General features: G+C 45.0%; 1 protein-coding gene across 4 annotated transcripts in view; it reads left to right on the top strand.

Moving 5' to 3' along the window:
* Window positions 1-18052, top strand: part of PXDN (peroxidasin) — a 151733-nt gene that overhangs the window by 115384 nt on the left and 18297 nt on the right. For all 4 annotated transcript variants that reach the window (XM_024215788.2, XM_024215789.2, XM_024215790.2 and 1 more), the window contains one exon: window positions 10661-10869. In XM_024215788.2, the coding sequence (XP_024071556.1) occupies window positions 10661-10869 (209 nt within the window). The remainder of the gene's footprint in view (window positions 1-10660; window positions 10870-18052) is intronic.

The raw sequence follows: 18052 nt of genomic DNA, 5'->3' as shown, positions 1-18052 counted from the left end.
AGTACCTCTGCAGCTTCGCCGCTGTAGTGTTTCAGTGAAGACACTATCTATGTCGGCGAAGGTAATCCACCTCCCCAGGAGGCAGTAGCTAGGTCGAAAGGAGAATTTTCCCGTCGACCTAGTGCTGTCTACACGGGGGGTTAGTTCGGTTTAACGGCGTTGCTCGGGGGGGGGGGGGGGGGAGTTTCACACCCCTGAGCGACACAGTTATGGCGACTTAATTTCCTAGTGTAGACCAGACGTAATGTAGACATAGTGTCATGGCCTTAAATAAATCTGAGTTTTATTTAGATTATAGTCTACTCCACCAGGGCTCAGGATCTTTTCTGTCTTTTGTGGGAAGCATGCCAATTTCAGAAATTTGCAGTGCAGCTACAGTGGGGATGAGTCCACACTTTCAGCCAGCTATTCTTTAGTTAGGCCTCAAGATTTGATGTCCTCTTTGACAGGGCTGTCCTGCAGTCTTGAGTTAAATGGGGCTTCTAGCGACCTTCTCCTAATTATGAGGTCACTTCTCACTAGTCACCAGAAGTGGAATACATGTGGACAATCACTTGAAGTAGAAAGAACAGTTACTTACCTTCCAGTAACTTTGTTTTTTCAAGATGTGTTGTCCACATGAATTCCATGACTTGCTCTCTTTCCCCTCTACTAGGGAGTTCTACACCACTTGGATTTTGAACTGGACAAAGGAACTGAGGGACACTTGGGCCCACTCCATCCTTCATGCCCTTAAGTGAAAATATAAAGGGGATAAATACCTGGCACTCCTTTTGGTATTTGTCCGCTCTCCCTTCTCAAATTCTGACGTCTGAAAATCCACACTTCCCTCCTTTTGATGTAACTTGTAGTCTGTGATGTCTTGCCTGGTTTTGCCTCTCTTGAGGGAAGAAAGTCAGGTTTCTTTTTATTGTAGATACCTGGCAATGATTAGCCACATTTTAATAGTTACCACTATCTAATTAAGTTTATTTTTTTTATAATTAAAAGGTGCCTTAAGAGAGGGAAAATAGAGAGAGAGCATGAATCATAAAATAAAATTTAATTTAAAACAATGCCTCAGGCAAATATTGCTAAAATATCATTAGAGAGGGTGGATCAGAGCTTATCTTACAAAATTGTAGTCTGGTACTTTAAACTCTTAGATCATAAATAAAGTATTTGGATACCTACAGGTGAGTGTTACAGCCCTCTCAGTACACTTTTCTGTATTTTTTTCCTTTGCATAAAACCTACTTAAAATTTTAGAAATGGAATCCAGAACTGTGTAAATCAGATGGTTTTTATGTAGATGAATGGAAGGGAGAAATTCTGACTCAGAAATGAGGGCATAATCACTTTGGTGCCAAACTTTAGGAAACCTTGTTATACACTTTCATTCTTAATTTTGTGTTGTATTATAGTGTTTGTCACTGGCAAAGGTTCCAATTGTGCCAATATAGAATATATTGACTGTCTCTGGTTCTACTTCATGATCCTTACCTGCTACTGCCAATGACAAGCATGATAAGCAATCTTCACATGCATGTTGTTAATATTAACAATAAGGCGGAAGGAAAACAAGCCAGAATAGAGAAAGAACAGGCTAAAAAATATTTAGAGAAGTTAGATGCATTCAAATCAGCAGGGCCTGACAAAATTAATTGTAGGATATTTAAGGAACGAAGTGAAGAAATCTTGGAATCATTAGCAATCATCTTCAAGAACTCATGGAGGATGGGTGAGGTCCCAGAGTATTGGAGAACAGCAATCATAGTACATATCTTTAAAAAGGGGAACAGAAAGGACACTGGGAATTGATCAGTCAGCATAATTTCAGTACCCGGAAAGATCCAGAAACAAATTATTAAACAATCAATTTGTAAGCACTTGGAGGATAATAGTTCAAAATAGTGCAAAAACAAATCCTGACGGAGCAACCTAATTTCCTTCTTTGACAGGGTTACTGGCCTAGTGGCTAGAGGGGGAAGCAGTAGATGTGATTTATCTTGATTTTATTAAAGCTTTTGACACTGTCTCACGTGACATTCTCACAATCAAATTAGGGAAATGTGGTCTAAATGAAATTGCTATGAGGGGGGTGCACAACTGGTTGAAAACACATACTCGGACAGTAATTATCATTGGTTCTCTGTCAAACTGGGAGGACATCTCTAATGGAGTCCCTCAGAGGTCAGTCCTGGGTCTAGTGCTATTCAGTATTTTCATTAATAACTTGTATAAGCACAGTCTCCACTCCATTATCCAATTTGTGGATGTCACCAATCTGGGAGGAGTTGCAAGCACTTTGGGGGACAGGATTAGATTTCAAAGTGACCTTGATAAATTGGAGAATTGGTCTGAAATCAACAAGATAAAATTTAGTAAAGACAAGTTTAAAGTATTGCATATAGGAAAGAAAAATCAGAGGCATTGCTATAAAATGGGGAATAGTTGGCTTTGTAGTAGTACTGCAGAAAAGTATCTGGGGGGATTATAGTGGATCACAAATTGAATGAGCCAACAATGTGATACAGTTGCGAAAAAGGCAAATATTCTGGGATGTATTAGTGACTGTGTTATATCTAAGGCATGGAAGGTAATTACTCTGCTATACTAGGTTCTGGTGAGGCCTTAGCTGGAGAACTGTGTCCAGTTGTGGAAGGTACACCTTAAGAAAGATGTGGATACATTGGAGAGTCCAGAGGAGAGCAACAAAAGTGATCATAGGTTGAGAAAACCTGATCTATGAGGAAAGGTTAAAAAAAAAACTGGTATATTTAGTCTTGAGAAAAGAAGATGCAGGGGACCTGGTATATGTTAAGGACTGTTATAAAGAGGACAGTGATCAATTGTTCTCCATGTCCACTGAAGGTAGGACAAGAAATTAAGGGCTGAAGCTGCAGCAAACATTATTTAGGTTAGATATTAGGAAAAAACTTTCTAACTATAAAAATAGTTACGTAGTGGAATAAGTTACCAAGGGAGGCTGTGGAATCCCCATTTGTGACATTGGAAGTTTTTAAGAACAGGTTAAACAATTTGTTAGGGAAGGTCTAGGTATACTTGATAAACTAGGTATACTTGATATACTTGGTATACTCCCCAGTGTAGGGGGAGGGAATGGACTGTATGACTTCTCAAGGTCTCTTTAAGACTTCTATGTTGGTTGGTACTATTGAACAACATCAAAACAGTGAGTGCCCCAAAATATTGCCCATCTCTGTAACTGTGCTGCAGCCATTGCCGGTACACCTTTCTTTGGGTTAAAAATTGAAACTAGTGGCTGCTGCTCTGTAACCAAAGTAGATTGTTTCCCATAAAGATATCGGTGAAACTTTTTAACTCTCCAGATTAAACTCATTATTTTTCTATCAGTTTGGGTATAATTATATTCTACTGAGGTCAGAGATCTAGAAGCAAAGACAATTCCTTTCAGTATCATCTTCCAATACATGTGAAATTACTGCTCCTATTCCATATGGGGAATAGTCACAAGCTAAGTTTATAGGTAAGGATGTATTGCTGTATGTAAGCACTTTTTCAGATGTTATAAACTTCTTTACTTCATCCATAGTCTTGACACACTGTGTGAGCCAACACCATTTCTGTCCATTCTGTCACAGTTCAGTCAGGAGATGTTACATTATCACTATGTTAGGTAGGAACCTCTGGTTCTTCTTCGAGTGCTTGCTCATTTCCATTCCATATTAGGTGTGTGTGCTCGCTACATGTGCTGGTGCTGGAAGTTTTTCCCTCAATGGTATCCGTAGGGGCCGGCTCTGGCGCCCCCTGGAGCAACACGCACATGCCGCTATATAAGGGGCACCGCCGGCTCCCCCCACCCTCAGTTCCTTCCTGCCACCAGTGACGGTGCTGGAACGTCTGCTGCTTCGGCTAGCTTTTCGCTTCGTTCAGTGTGTCTCACGAACGTTTTTTCACCCTGAAAAATAGTTGTATATAGTTAGTAGTTACCCTTAGTGTTAGTTCTAGTTAGTTGGTCCCGGACGGGACTAAGCCTAGGGACGGGGCATGCCCCGGTCTCCAGGCTTTAAGCCATGCGATCGTTGTAAGCGGCCTGTGCCCATCAGTGACCCGCACATTAGTTATTTAAGGTGTCTAGGCAAAGGACACATAAGCGACAAGTGTCGCATCTGTAAATCATTCAAACTCCAAACAAAAAGGGAGAGAGACATCCATCTTAGGGCACTCCTGATAGTGTCAGCGCTGACCCTGGCACCGGAGCAGAGGTCCGACTTGGCCATGAGCACCGCAGCTTCGGTGCGGAGCGCCCCACCAGCACCATCTACGAGCCGGCACCAATCCCCCTTCCCGGCCCCGGCCAAGAAGCCCAAGAGGACCGCGAGGGGACGATCTCCCACATCCTGTAAGGGAAAGGAGAGGGCCGGAGAAGAGCCAAGACCTGTGCTGGATGGCTCAACGCCTCCATCAGGGAGTCGGGTCCCAGCTGAAGTCGAACAGTCTAGCCCCTCCCTTACTATGCCTGCCACACCGGACAGTGATGAGGGCCTCTGTCAGCTAGAAGTCCCGTCGATGCCCGAGGCCCTGGAGGCAGCGCAGGAGATCCTGACACTACCGGTGCCACCCAAACCGGCCCTGGAGGTATCCAAGTCCAGGGGTAAACCCACCTTGGGACCGTTCCACGTGTCCCTGCCTCAGCAGCACCGCTCCCCATCACAGGGGACGTCCAGCCAGCGCTCGCCCACAAGGAGCCGTCATGCCACGGAAGTAAGGAGGCAGGCTCAGAGAAGCCCTCTTCGGTCTCCAGACCCTGGGCATCAACAGCGGGATTCAAGGCGCGGCTCACCGGTAACCTGGCACAGACCTGCGGAGGCACGCGCCCCCCGGCATGAGCATCGAGACTGACCCCTTATGTCTCCAATGCCTTGGCACTCATCACATGACGGATCGGTTGAACAGAGCTACCAGTCACACGCCTGCCGGCACCTGTCGCCGAGACGCAAATCCCCACGGTTGGAGAGATCCTCCTGACGACCAGCCCACTCTGGCTCCCCGTCCCGCTCTAGGTCCCAGTAACCAGTTGAGCAGCGTGAGGCATAGTTCACCAGTTTACCGACGCAGATCCACCGAACACCGAAAATCCCCGAGGGCCCACGTGAGGGACTTGTCTCGATCGTACAGGTCGACGTTGGGCACAGTGGCCGGCACCACACGGAGGAGGGCCTCCGGTCCAGCCAGTCATGGTCACGCCGCAGTGACCGCTCCGCTTAGGATTCCGGCACTGAACAGGAGTCCTTCTCAGCGGGACAAGGCCCGGCACCGGCGGTACCATCGGCATCATCAGCACCATCGGCACCGCAACCAACCCCATGGCCTCCTGGCCAATGGCCGGTGGCATGGTACCCCTTGAACCCGTCGGGGTTTACCCAGCCTTTGCAGGCCGCCCGGTTAGTGGCGGGGGCCTCAGATAGGCCACTGGCCGCAGCATCCCACCCTCCTCCGGAGGTGGAGGCCCCACAGGAAAAGACCCTCCAGGCCCCTGAGTACCCAGACGTGCAGTCAGCTGGATCACCAGGGGATGTGGTAGATCCCTTGGCACTGAAGTCGTCCTCATCGTTGCCGGATGAAGCTATTACGGGTTCCCCTCACCCAGTTCCACAAGATGACACCAAGGCTCATCGTGAGCTTTTGAAGAGGGTCGCCTCTAACCTGGGGCTCCAGGCAGAGGAACTCGAGGAGCCGTCTGACTCACTGTTCGACATCCTTTGTTCCACAGCACCCGCCAGGATGGCTTTACCCCTACATGAGGGGGTATCGAAAATAATTAATGCTCTGTGGCAAACCCCTTCCTCCCTGCTACCCATTTCAAAAAGGGCTGAGCGCCAATATTTTGTGCCAGCTAAAGGCCATGAGTATCTCTATACTCACCCGGCTCCAAACTCCCTCATTGTTGAGGCCGTTAACCAGAGGGAAAGGCAGGATCAACCAGGGCTGCACCCAAGAATAAAGACTTGAAGAGACTGGATCTGTTTGGGCGAAAAATTTATTCATCCTCCAGCCTTCAGTTGAGAGTTCCCCCTGACCATGGCCAGGGTTTGCCTGTGCCTGCTGGCACACATGGCAGCATGTACGTATGTCGTCTACTGTGCCAGGCTTAGGATGCGGCCCTTACAGCAGTGGCTGGCGACGGTCTATTACCAGTCCAGAGATCACCTGGAAAAGTCGTTACCATCCCACCGATGATACTTACCTCGCAATAGTAGTGGACCATCCCCAGTGTGGTCCTGAAAGGAGTTCCATTTGACAGCCCTCGTCACTCGATCGAGTTGATATTGGACACCTCAGACCTTGTCTGGGGAGCACATCTCGGTGGCCTCCAGACCCAGGGCATGTGGTCCCCAGAGGAGATGAGGTTGCACATAAATGTGTAGGAGCTCAGAGCGGTACGCTTGGCCTGCGGAGTCTTTCTACCGCACCTGGCAGGCAAGGTGGTGAGAGTGTTGACGGACAATACGGCCTTGATGTTTTACATCAACAGGCAAAGGGGAGCACGCTCATTGGCCCTCTGCCAAGAGGCCACTCCGACTGTGGGATTTCTGCATCGACCACGCGATCCAACTGGAGGCCGGTCACCTCCTCGGCATCAGGAACACACTGACAGACCGCCTCAGCAGATCCTTTTCTTCTCACCACGAGTGGTCACTCCATCCAGAGATAGTCCGGACCCTCTTCCAGAGGTGGGGAACTCCCCAAGTGGACCTGTTTGCCACCAGACAGAACAGGAAATGTCATCGCTTCTGTTCCCTACAAGGCCTGGGCAAAGGCTCCCTCTCCGGCGCCTTCCTCCTTTTGTGGTCGGGTGCTCTGATTTACGCCTTCCCGCCAATCCCACTCATCAGCAGAGTCCTGTCAAAGGTCAAGAGAGACAATTGCCAAGTCATCATGGTCGCTCCGGATGGATCTAGCAGTGGCCGCTCCCTGGCCCCTTCCCGACTGACCGGATCAGCTCTTACAACATCATGGGTGTCTCCTACACCCCAACCTTGCCCCCCCTCCACCTCACAGCATTGATGCTGCGTGGTTGAATTTGGAGGAGTGGGCCTGTTCTAAAGAGGTCCAGCAAATCCTCTTGGAAAGCAGGAAGCCTTCCACTAGAGCAACCTACCTGGCCAAATAGATGAGGTTCTTCCACTGGGCGTCTGAGTGTAGCATCTCTCCAACGCGCTCCTCCTTACAACCTATCTTAGATTACCTGCTCCATTTTAAGAACCAGGGGCTTTCCCTCTCTTCCATCAGAGTACACCTTGTAGCTATCTCAGCTTTTCACCCGCCAGTCCAAGGTCAGACAGTGTTTTCACACGACATGTTGGTCTGATTCCTGAGAAGCCTTGAGAGACTCTTCCCACCAGCCTGGGCTCCTGTTCCACAGTGGGACCTTAACTTGGTTCTTTCTAGGCTCACAGGCCCGCCCTTGGGAGTCACCTAATATGGAATGGACATGAGCAAGCACTCGAAGAAGAAAAGACAGTTACCTTTTCCATAACTGGTGTTCTTCGAGGTGTGTTGCTCATGTCTGTTCTATAACCTGCACTCCTTCCCCACTGTCAGAGTTTCCGGCAAGCAGGAGGGTGGGGGGAGCCGGCAGCACCCCTTATACTGCGGCATGTGCGCGCTGCTCCAGGGGGCGGCAGAGCCGGTCCCCTACAGATACCACTGAAGGAAAAACATCCGGCACCGGTGCATGTAGCAAGCACACATACCTCAAATGGAATGGACATGAGCAACACATCTCAAAGGACACCAGTTATGGAAAAGGTAACTTTCTTTTGTAACTAACTATCCCTAGGAAGGCGCATAATCATGACACATTTTGTGGTTGGGTTGTCTTTAGGACAGCTTCAACTTTTTCTTGTGATTTATATAAGCTATCTTTGTCAATGGTGTGGCCACAATATGCAACTTAATCTGAAAAATTCATATTTGTCTTTATTAGCTCTTATAGGACCAAACAGCCTTGCCAAGTACCTTTTGGAGGTTCTCAGTGTGTTCTTCATCACTAGCTCCCATGACCAGTATATCATCCAAGTTGCATGAATATCATGAATGCCCTGTAATCTCTGGTCCATAGCTCCCTGCCAAATAGCTGGTGCGGATGTTATTCCAAACTCTAACCTGCTATATTGAAATACGCCCTTGTGCATGTTAATTGGAAGGTACTTGTCGTAGGATCATAAGAATGGCCATACTGGGTCTCACTAGTGATCCATCTAGCCCAGTATCCTGTTGCTGACAGAGGCCAGTGCTTCAGAGGGAATGAACACAGCAGGGCAATTTTGAGTGATCCCAGTTGTTGTCCAGTCCCAGCTTCTGGCAGTTGGAGGTTTAGGAACACCCAGATAATGGGATGCCTCCCTGACCATCTTGGCTAGCCACTGATGAGCCTATCCTCAACTGGATCACCTATTATCTAATTCTGTTTTGAATCCAGTTATACTTTTGGCCTTCACAACAACCTATGGAAAGGAGTTCCACAGGTTGACTGTGCATTATATGAAGAAGTACTTCTTTGTTTTAAACCGGCTGACTGTTAATTTCATCAGGTGACCCCTAGTCATTGTGTTATATGAATGGATAAATAACACTCACTTTGTCCATACCATTCATGATTTTATAGACTTCTATCACATTCCCCTATAGTCATCTCTTTTTTGTAATCTGAACAGTCCCTGTCTTTTTAATCTTTCATCATGTGGAAGCTGTTCCATGGCCCTAATAATATTTGTTACTCATCTCTGCACCTTTGCCAATTCTAATATATCTTTTTTTTGAGATGAGGCACCCAGGACTGCATGCAGTATTTGAGGTATGGGCATACCATGGATTAATATAAGTGGCAATGTGATGTTTTCTGTTTTATCGTATATTGCTTTTCTAATGGTTTCTAACATTCTGTTAGCTTTTTTGATTGCCATTGCACACTCAGCAGATGTTTTCAGAGAACTATCCTCAATGACTCCCAAGATCTCTTTCTTGAGTGGTAACAGCTAATTTAGACACCATCATTTTGTATGTATAGTTGGGATTATTTTTTCTAATGTACATTACTTTGCACTTGTCAGCAGTGAATTTTATCTGCCATTTTGTCACCTAGTCATCCAGTTTAGTGACATCCCTTTGTAATTCTTTGCATTCAGCTTTGGACTTAACCATCTTGAGTAGTTTTGTATCATCTGCAAATTTTGCCACCTCACTCATGATCCCTTTCTTGAGATCACCAGGTTCTTGAGAGACCCCGCTGTTTACCTCTCTCCGCTGTGAAAACTGGCCATTTATTCTTACCCTTTCTTTCCTGTCTTTCAACCAGTTATTCATCCATGAGAGGACCTCTTATCCCATGACTAAGCAGTTTGCACTTTGCTTAAGAGTCTTTGTCAAAAGTCTTTGTGAAAGTCCAAGTACACTGTATCAACTGGATCACCCTTATCTACCTGCTTATTGATACCCTCAAAGAATTCCAATAGATGGTGAGGCATGATTTCCCTTTACAAAAGCCATGCTAATTCTTCCCCAACAAATCATGTTAATCTGATAATTCTGTTCTTTACTATAGTTTCAACCAATTTGCCTGGTACTGTAGTTAGGCTTACCGGCCTGTAGTTGCCAGATCACCTCTGGAGCCTTTTTTAAAAATAAGCATTATATTAGCTACCCTCCAGTCATCTGTCTGGTACAGAGGCTGATTTAAGCAATAGGTTATGTACCACAGTTAGTAGTTCCACAATTTCATATTTGAGTTCCTTCAGAACTCTTGTGTGAATACCATCTGGTCCTGGTGACTTCTTAGTGTTTAACTTATCAGTTTGTTCCAAAATCTTCTCTATTGACACCTCAGTCTGGGACAGTTCCTCAGATTTGTCACTGTCTTCAGTTTCCATTTGTAGGTAGGCTTGAGCTAGATCGATCTTGGAAAAATTCTTACCACCAGCTGATGACGCAATTACATACTCTGTTCTAAGTAAAGAATACTGAACTGCACACAATACTAAAGGGTATGTTTTATCTACTAACAGATACACTTTCAATTATGTAAAACAGCAAAAAAAATCATTAACCCAAAGTATTTCTTTTCACAAACTACTGGTGCACCAGATCTACTCCGTAGAGGGCAGGAAGGACAGATATTCTAGGCGTATGTATTTGCAGGAGAAAATGGGAAACAGGAGGGAGGGGGAAATTGAGGAATGTGTGTGCACAGGAATGTCCGGGTGTCTTGAGAGGGTAAGAATTTGGTGCATATTTGAGCATGCGCATGACAGGAGGGAGAGGGAAATTGGGGTGTAAGCTTTGGTTTCTTTGTGCAAAGCAACTGTAAATCCATCTTAATTTGCAAGTATGTTCTGTCTGCCTTGTCTTTTCTGCCAAAAAAAATTGTTCACTTAGGAAGATTTGTGGACAGAGGCATCATGGGTAATTAGAAGGCAACATTAAGACAGAGTGTAAAGTCATCTGCTTTCAGGAACTGTGTATTTTTCCTACGGTGATCTGTTTTTCAAAGAATACTATTTTGTGTTGATTATAATATCCCAAAATCTCTAGTAAAGTGCCAACTATCTGTATGTATGTCTTTTTATTTTATTTTATTTTATTTACCATTGTCTTAACTGTCTAAGAACTTAACTTTCTTTCTGTGAGACTACAGGTTATGGTATGAAAATCCTGGTGTATTTAGTCCACCTCAGCTGACTCAGATCAAGCAAACATCTCTTGCCAGAATTTTGTGCGACAACGCTGACAATATAACCAGAGTGCAACGTGATGTCTTTAAGGTGGCCGAGTTCCCACATGGTTATGGTAGCTGTGAAGAAATTCCTAAACTGGATCTCAGGATGTGGCAAGATTGCTGTGAAGGTCTGTATCCAGGGAGAGTATTGGGAGTGCATCCTTTGTTTCTGGTTACATTTTAAATGGCCTGCTTTGAAGAAATGTTAAGAGATTTTTAGTTCTCTTAATTCAACTCTAACTCAAACTGAACTAGAACGTGGATAATGTGCTTACAAAACCAAATTCGGAGTGTGTAGAAGTAATATTCCACTTCCCATAGAAGTAATAGGCAGTGAAGGAATCTGGTCAGGAGATTGATTTAGCTACTGTATAGCTAAGGTTTTGGTTCTGTTGTATTAGCAGCTTACTTATTAAAAAAAAAACACTGAAACCTTACAATTTTTCCTAAATGACATTAAAAATTCTAGTAAATTGCATAGTTTGATTAAAATTTGGAATGTAAGAATAAATGTTGTGCTCACTATACTTAAATGTATATGTACTAAGTCATCCATGTATTTAATTGTTATAGTTGTGTAAGTAGGAAGCATCTGTTTTTGTTATTCTTCCTGTTTTGTTCAGTGCAAAATACTTTTCCACATGGAGGGCAGAGGAGCAGACACTTAGTTACCAAAAGCTGTTACCTCTTAGATTGCTTGAACAAAACCCGGATTTAATTTTTTTTTTAGATGCAACACTGTTCTATTCTATAATAACAAAACCAGATTACCTCCAAAGTTTACTTAACTAATCATACAGCAGAATTACTGATTTATCATTATAAAAGAATTAGAGTTTAAATGAAACACCCAGGATTTTCTTTCTACTTTCTTGACATTCTGACCTGCTGCTTGGGATTGTCACAGGCCCCAGGCAGTAGCGTAGCTAGGGGGGGGAGCGGGGCAGCGGCCGCTCTCCCACTGAGCACAAGTGGCGCCTTTTCAATTTCTTGGCGCCTTTTTAATTTTTACTCACCCGGCGGCGCTCCGGGTCTTCGGCGGCGGGCCCTTCATTCGCTCCAGGCCCGCCGCTCTTCACTCGCCGAAATGCCGCCGAAGACCCGCGGAGCGAGTGAAGGTCCCGCCGCCGAGGTGCCGCCGAAGACCCGGAGCGCTGCCCCGTCAGTAAAAGTGCCGCCGGGTGAGTAAAAGCACCACAGCGGGTGGCGCCTTTTTTTGTGATCGCTCCCCCCTGTTCCCTCCACCTGGCTATGCCACTGGCCCCGGGGCCTAACTTTTCTGCAAGGTGAACTATTTGAGCTATGAGCTAGCTAAATTCAACCTCTGCGGCTTTTTTCAGTATCTTAACAGAGGAACAATTACCCTCTGTTTCAAGTAGTCAACTAAGACTCAGGAGAAATGGTATCAATTCATGGCTCTGCCACATACTTTCTGTATAACATTGGGAAAGTAGCTTATTCTCTCTGTAACTCAGTACTGCACCTGTAAAATGGTGATGATGATCCTTTCTTACCTCAAAGGAGTATTGTAAAGATAAAAGTATTAATCTTGGTAAGACGCTTAGGGTATGTCTACACAGCAATGTAAGCTCAGACTCGAGCCTGGGCTCAAGCCTTGTGTCCACACGCCAATTGTGTTAACCTATGGCTCAAACCTTAGGTGCCAGGACCCTACAGGGCTGAAGGGTCCAAGCCTGTGTTAAACTGGGACCTAGGGTCTGAGCCCTATTGCTTTCCTGTGTGCACGCGGCCCTAGCTTCTTGACTCAGGTCCTGGAAGTCTTCCGGATGTATCCCAAAGTTCCTTGGGACAATTTCCTTAGTCTTCTCTATGCTGACAATCTGTAGTGCAGTCTGTTGCACTCTATTGCAAACAGAAGCCACACTTCTCTTTGCACAGGCAGCAGCTCAGGTCAGCATTAACCCATTGTCTGCTGAACATTGGTCTGCGAGCATTGCTGTCAGGAAGCTTGCAGGGTTTTCAGTGGAGACCATTCAGAAGAAGCTTTTTGCAAAGAGAACTGCTTTCTGGTCACAAGCCTAGCCAGATTTTGGTGTACGCGGCCCAGATGCCCCTACACACGCAGCCTGGGGAGGGCAGGGGCAGAGAGCAGATCAGGGACTAAGCAGATGCCCTGTCGGTAAGGGGAGAAGCAGAGCTCCTGGCTCAGCATGGCTTGGGGAGGATGACCCACAACTCCCCAGCCATACCCCCTCCAGGGCAATTCCCCTGTCCCTGCTCTATCAGGGTGGCGAGTGGGAGCAAGCCCCAAACCTCCCCGCAGCCTCCTGTGGTAGTGCCTCCAGCTCCTCCTCGCTGCTGCACAGAGCTTGCCCAGAGCAGCTGACAGGTGGGAGGCAGCTCCTGGATTCCAAGATGTTGGGGGTCATCCCTCCCACGGCCATGCTGAGCTGGGAGCTCTGCTGCTTGCCCTCCCTGCAGGGCACCTCTTGGTCCTGCTCCACTCGTTGTCCCTTGCTTCTGCTCTCCCTCACACCCTCCCTGGGGCGCCTGGACAGCGTGCACTGTGAGGGCTGTGACTGGGAGCCTCTTAGGTGTCCCTTATCCCTGCCTCCCGGGGTGCAGTGGGGGCAGGGATAAGGGATCCCTGGGGTGTGCTGAAGCACACTGCACCCCAAGCCTTGGGGATACACTTCACTGCTCCACAGCCGGCAGCAGCCAGGCTAGGGCGTGTGTGTGTTTTTCCTCTGAAACCTACATTTTATGTCAAACTTCAAAACAGACAAATAAATAAAAAATCAACCAAGCAAATACATTTGAACCACCCCATTTTAAAAATTAAGAATGGTAAAGTTTCATTTAAATAGTTTGATAGTCTTGGAGACTGATGTCCCAATTATCCTCAGAACAGGTGCACATGGGCATTTTCTTGCCAATGTGATTCAGCCTAGAGGGGGAGAGCCCAATTTTCATTTAGTTCAGTGTAAAGCCATCTCAAACTGTAGCCATTCTACTGAGACAGCCACCCAAAGGAGCTAATTATTCAGTTTATGTATTCATGTGCTCCTTTTGAGCACCTGAGTCCCATTGATAGCATCGTCACAGTGAGGAAACAAGGTGGGCAATAGAGTTTTCACACGGTGCAACACATGCATAGGGCTAGAGTGTCGACACTGGCAGGCAGGGACGCTAGACACTGAGATAGGGTTACTTTGACTCGGGTCTGTACGCTGCAGTGTGGACTCCAGAGCCCTAGGTTTGAACACAGGTCAGAAAATCCTTAGCCTAGGGTTAAAATTCAGTGTAGACTCTTAAACCCATGGGTCAGTTGAATAGGGTCCCGCTAATCCTAAGCTTACATTGCTGTTTAGTCATACCCTCAGATACTGTAGTGAAGCGGGCCATATAAGAAGATAACAGAATATTAGGCATGAAAACATGACAAACCGAGGTCAATGGCCTATTTACTTCTTTGGAGCCAGGATTTCATCCCAGTTGCCTAGGGTATGTAGCATTCATCAGTACAATTTTCTAAGTTTCTAAATTTCTTTCCGAAATCTTATCTAAATCAGAAAATAGGGGTATCTGATGTGGTATCCTATCTCTACAGTGGCTCAAGACCTGATCTTTCAGAGAAAGGTGCAAGAAACCCCATATTAGAATAACTTGTCCAGAAGAGACATTTCTTCCTAATTCTTACCAGTTAGTGATTGGCATATGCTCAGAAACATGAGAGATTTCTCTCTTGTACATTTTTATCCTTTCTAAGACTGATTCAGGAAAGCATCCTTATTCAGGTAAACAATAAAACGTGCTTAAATCCCATTAAAATCAATGGGATTAAAATACATACTTTATTTTAATCATGTAGATTATAGGTTTTTAGGCCAGAGGGGACCATTAGGTTATCTAGTCTGTACTCCAGTATATAGAATTTCACCCAGTTACCCCTGTATTGTGCCTAATAACTTGTGTTTGACTCAAGCATATCTTCCAGAAACAAGACATGGAGATTCCACCACTTCCCTTGGTAGTTAGTTCCAGTGGTTATCACTCTCACTGTTAAAATTTGAGCCTTACTTCTAATCTGAATTTATTTGCCTGTAACTTCTAGCTATTGGTTCTTGTTATGCCTTTCTCTGATAGATTTAAGTGACCTTTGGTACCTGGTATTTTCTCCCCAAGAAGGTACTTATACACTGTAATTGTCACATCTCAATCATCTTTTTGATAAGCTTAAATAGATTGTTTTCTGTAAGGGTATCACTGTAAGGCATTTTCTTCAGCCCTCAAATCAGATTTTAACTTTTCTCTTCTCCTTCTCCAATTTTTCAGCATCCTTTTAAAATGTGAACATCAAAACTGTGTGCAGTATTCTAGATCTGTCTCACAAATGCTGTACACGGAGGTAAAATGACCTCCTTACTCCTACTTTGCAACTCCTCTGCTATAGATATCCAAGGATTCCATTAGCAATTCTTTTTGCCATAGCATTGCTCTGGGAGCTCATGCTGAATTGCTTGTCAACTATGAACCCTACATCTTTTTTCAGAGTCACTACTTTCCAGGAAATAGTCCCCCATTCTCTAGGCAGAGTGATCATTCTTTGTTCCTCAATGTTTGACCTTCCATTTGGCGGTATTAAAAGGAATTTTGTTTGAATGGGCCCACTTTCCTAAGCAATCTAGATCATTCTGTATGACTGCTCTTGCCTCATTGTTATTTACCACTTCACCAATTGATGAATCATTTGCAAATTATACCAGCAGTGATTTTACGTTTGCTTCCAGGTCATTGATAAAAATGCTGAATAGTATCAGGCCTAGTTTTGAAGCTTGTGGAACTTCACTAGAGACACCTTTTTTTGGTGATGATTCCCCAGAGACAACTATTTTTTCAGATCTGTCATTCAACCAGTTCTTAATCCATTTAACATTTGCTTTATTGATATTAAATAGTGCTAATTTTAATGAGAATGTTGTTCAGTAACAAGTCAAATGCAATACAAAAGTTTTAAATATATTACATCTACACAGTTACCTCTATCAACGAAACTTGTAATCACATCAAAAAATGAAATTTTTTTTTACAAGACCTGTTTTCCATAAAACCATATTGACTGTCATTAATTATAGTTCCATCCTTCAGTTTTTTATTGATTGAATACCATATAATTTTTTCCATTATTTTGCCCAGGATTGTTATAAGCCTATTACTTGGGTCATCCTAGTTTCCCTTTTGAGTATTGGAACAACATTAGCATACTTAATTCAACAAGAGCCAAGAGGCTCTTGCTCTTTGACTTCAAAACCTATGCAGTAAGTGTCCGTTATACTTTGGGTATTAGATTTAAGTGCTGCTAAATCCTGAAAAGTCACTTTGTAAAATTGTATTGCATTTCAATGATTTGCATAGCTGATTTGCTCTGTTTTCAAGTTAAAAGATGTTTTTGAGATTTTGACCTCTGCCCCAATCAGGGGTGTTTAGGTTGTGACTCATCCTGCAAATATCATAGGCAGTTCAGACTTGATCATGAGGCTCCTGGGCTTGACTATAACCCTTTCATCCTTTACTAGATTCTCTGTCTCCAGTTTTGCAAACAAAGTGTTGGGTTAGTGCTCAAGCTTACTCCATTGCAATCCTAACTTTTAAAACTGATTTGTGGTAGTAGTGAGCAAAATTTCTTTTCCACGTTCTCTCCTCTCCCTCCAAGGGGCTTTTATTTCCAGTTTTGTTCCATAAATGGGACGTCTTCCCATCCCCATCAAATGGAACAAACTGAAGGCAAGACAAGCTCTCCCTATGAAAAGACCCTCTTAGGAGTCTCAGAAGTGGAGCTCGGCCATAATTTCTCCCAGCTCCCAAGCCCTGCTTTACAAGGGGAAGTCTGGGTGGCTTATTGGGGGCCTCAGCATCCCTGCATTGCAGCATCCCTACTGCTAGCTGAAACTCCTCAAGAAGTGCTTCTGCAGGAGATGGGACTTGGCAAACCAGACTGTCTGCACTTATCAAAGATACTTCAGGGATAAGTCCAAAAATCCTCTTTGGGTCCCATAAATCAAAATAAAACCTGAAAAGACCAAATAACATGAGGGTTGGAGGAAGACCATAAAGCACTCCAGATTATTATATTCTTCCATTGTCATTTCGTTCCTCTCCAAAGATGAAGACCGCTCTTTCAGATTATAATCCAGAGACGGAGAAGCATGAGAGGCTCTTTCCTCTAGAGATTTTGAATGTCTTGGGAAGAAAATGGTTGTCACCACTGAATTCCAGCCAGAGAAGGAGGAGAAAATAAAGCCAAGGACAAATATCTCCTTTCCAAAACTAGGACAGAATTTTCCATCCCCTACATTCCATTTTCAGCGATCATTAGCAGAGGTCACTGCTGATCTTCACCACTGCCCTGTCTCCTTTCATCCAATTCTACATCTGAGTTTATCTGTCTGAAATCTCTTTGTACGTGGTGTTGTCTTGAACTAAACATAGTTCAGAACTAACACAGAACACCTTATCTTCCCTCCTGTTAATGCCACCACCATCATCCACATCGTATTCAGGTCATTCCATTTCTTCCACCTTGACATCTCCAAAATCTGTCCTTTTCTTGCTATCCCTAGTGCTCAATCACTCATTCGGGACCTCATATCTCTCCTCAAATACTGTAACATCCTCCTCTGTGGCTTCCCATACACACATCCCCCCTCAGTTCATACAAAATGCAGCCAATAAAGTCCTTTTCCTTCCCTGTGCCTGGGAATGATTTGTAGGCATCATGGCCGGTGCGGGTTTTAAAATTTACAGATTTTGGCAGGCAATTTTTCCCATGTGTCAGGGACAACATGGAGGAAAGCAAAAGGATGCTTAAGGGATAATTGGGCAATTGGTGATGGCTCTGTTGTCCGAGTGAATGTGAGGAGTGACAATCAAGGAGCTAGCAGATCTAATAGATGGGGTGGGCTAAATGGTAAAGGGCGTAAAAAAGGCAAAGACGAGGAGCTTGGGTCTGATGTATTAAAAAAAAAAAGGGAGCCAGATCAGTATTCCCTCTTAATTTTTCCCACCCATGTGCGGAATGAATTTTGTTATGTGCACCAATATGGAGGTGATGTGTGACACATCACCTCCATATTGGTGCACATAACAAAATTTATGTGGTGGGGGTGGGGCTGTGGAGTTCAGAGTGTGTGTGGGGGGTGAGGGTTCTGGCTGGAGATGTGGGCTCTGGGGTGGGGCCGGGGATGAGGGGCTCAGAGCTGGGGCAGATGGTTAGGGTGCGGAGGGGTGAGGGCTCCGGTTTCAGGTGCAGGCTCTGGGATGGGGCCAGGGATGAGGGGCTCAGGGCTGGGG

This window comes from Terrapene carolina, unplaced genomic scaffold (assembly GCF_002925995.2).
Source record: "Terrapene carolina triunguis isolate 2854851 unplaced genomic scaffold, T_m_triunguis-2.0 Scaffold42, whole genome shotgun sequence".
Classification (NCBI taxonomy): domain Eukaryota; kingdom Metazoa; phylum Chordata; order Testudines; family Emydidae; genus Terrapene; species Terrapene triunguis.
Note: the sequence above shows the minus strand (reverse complement) of the source record. Positions and strands in the feature narration are given on the sequence as shown.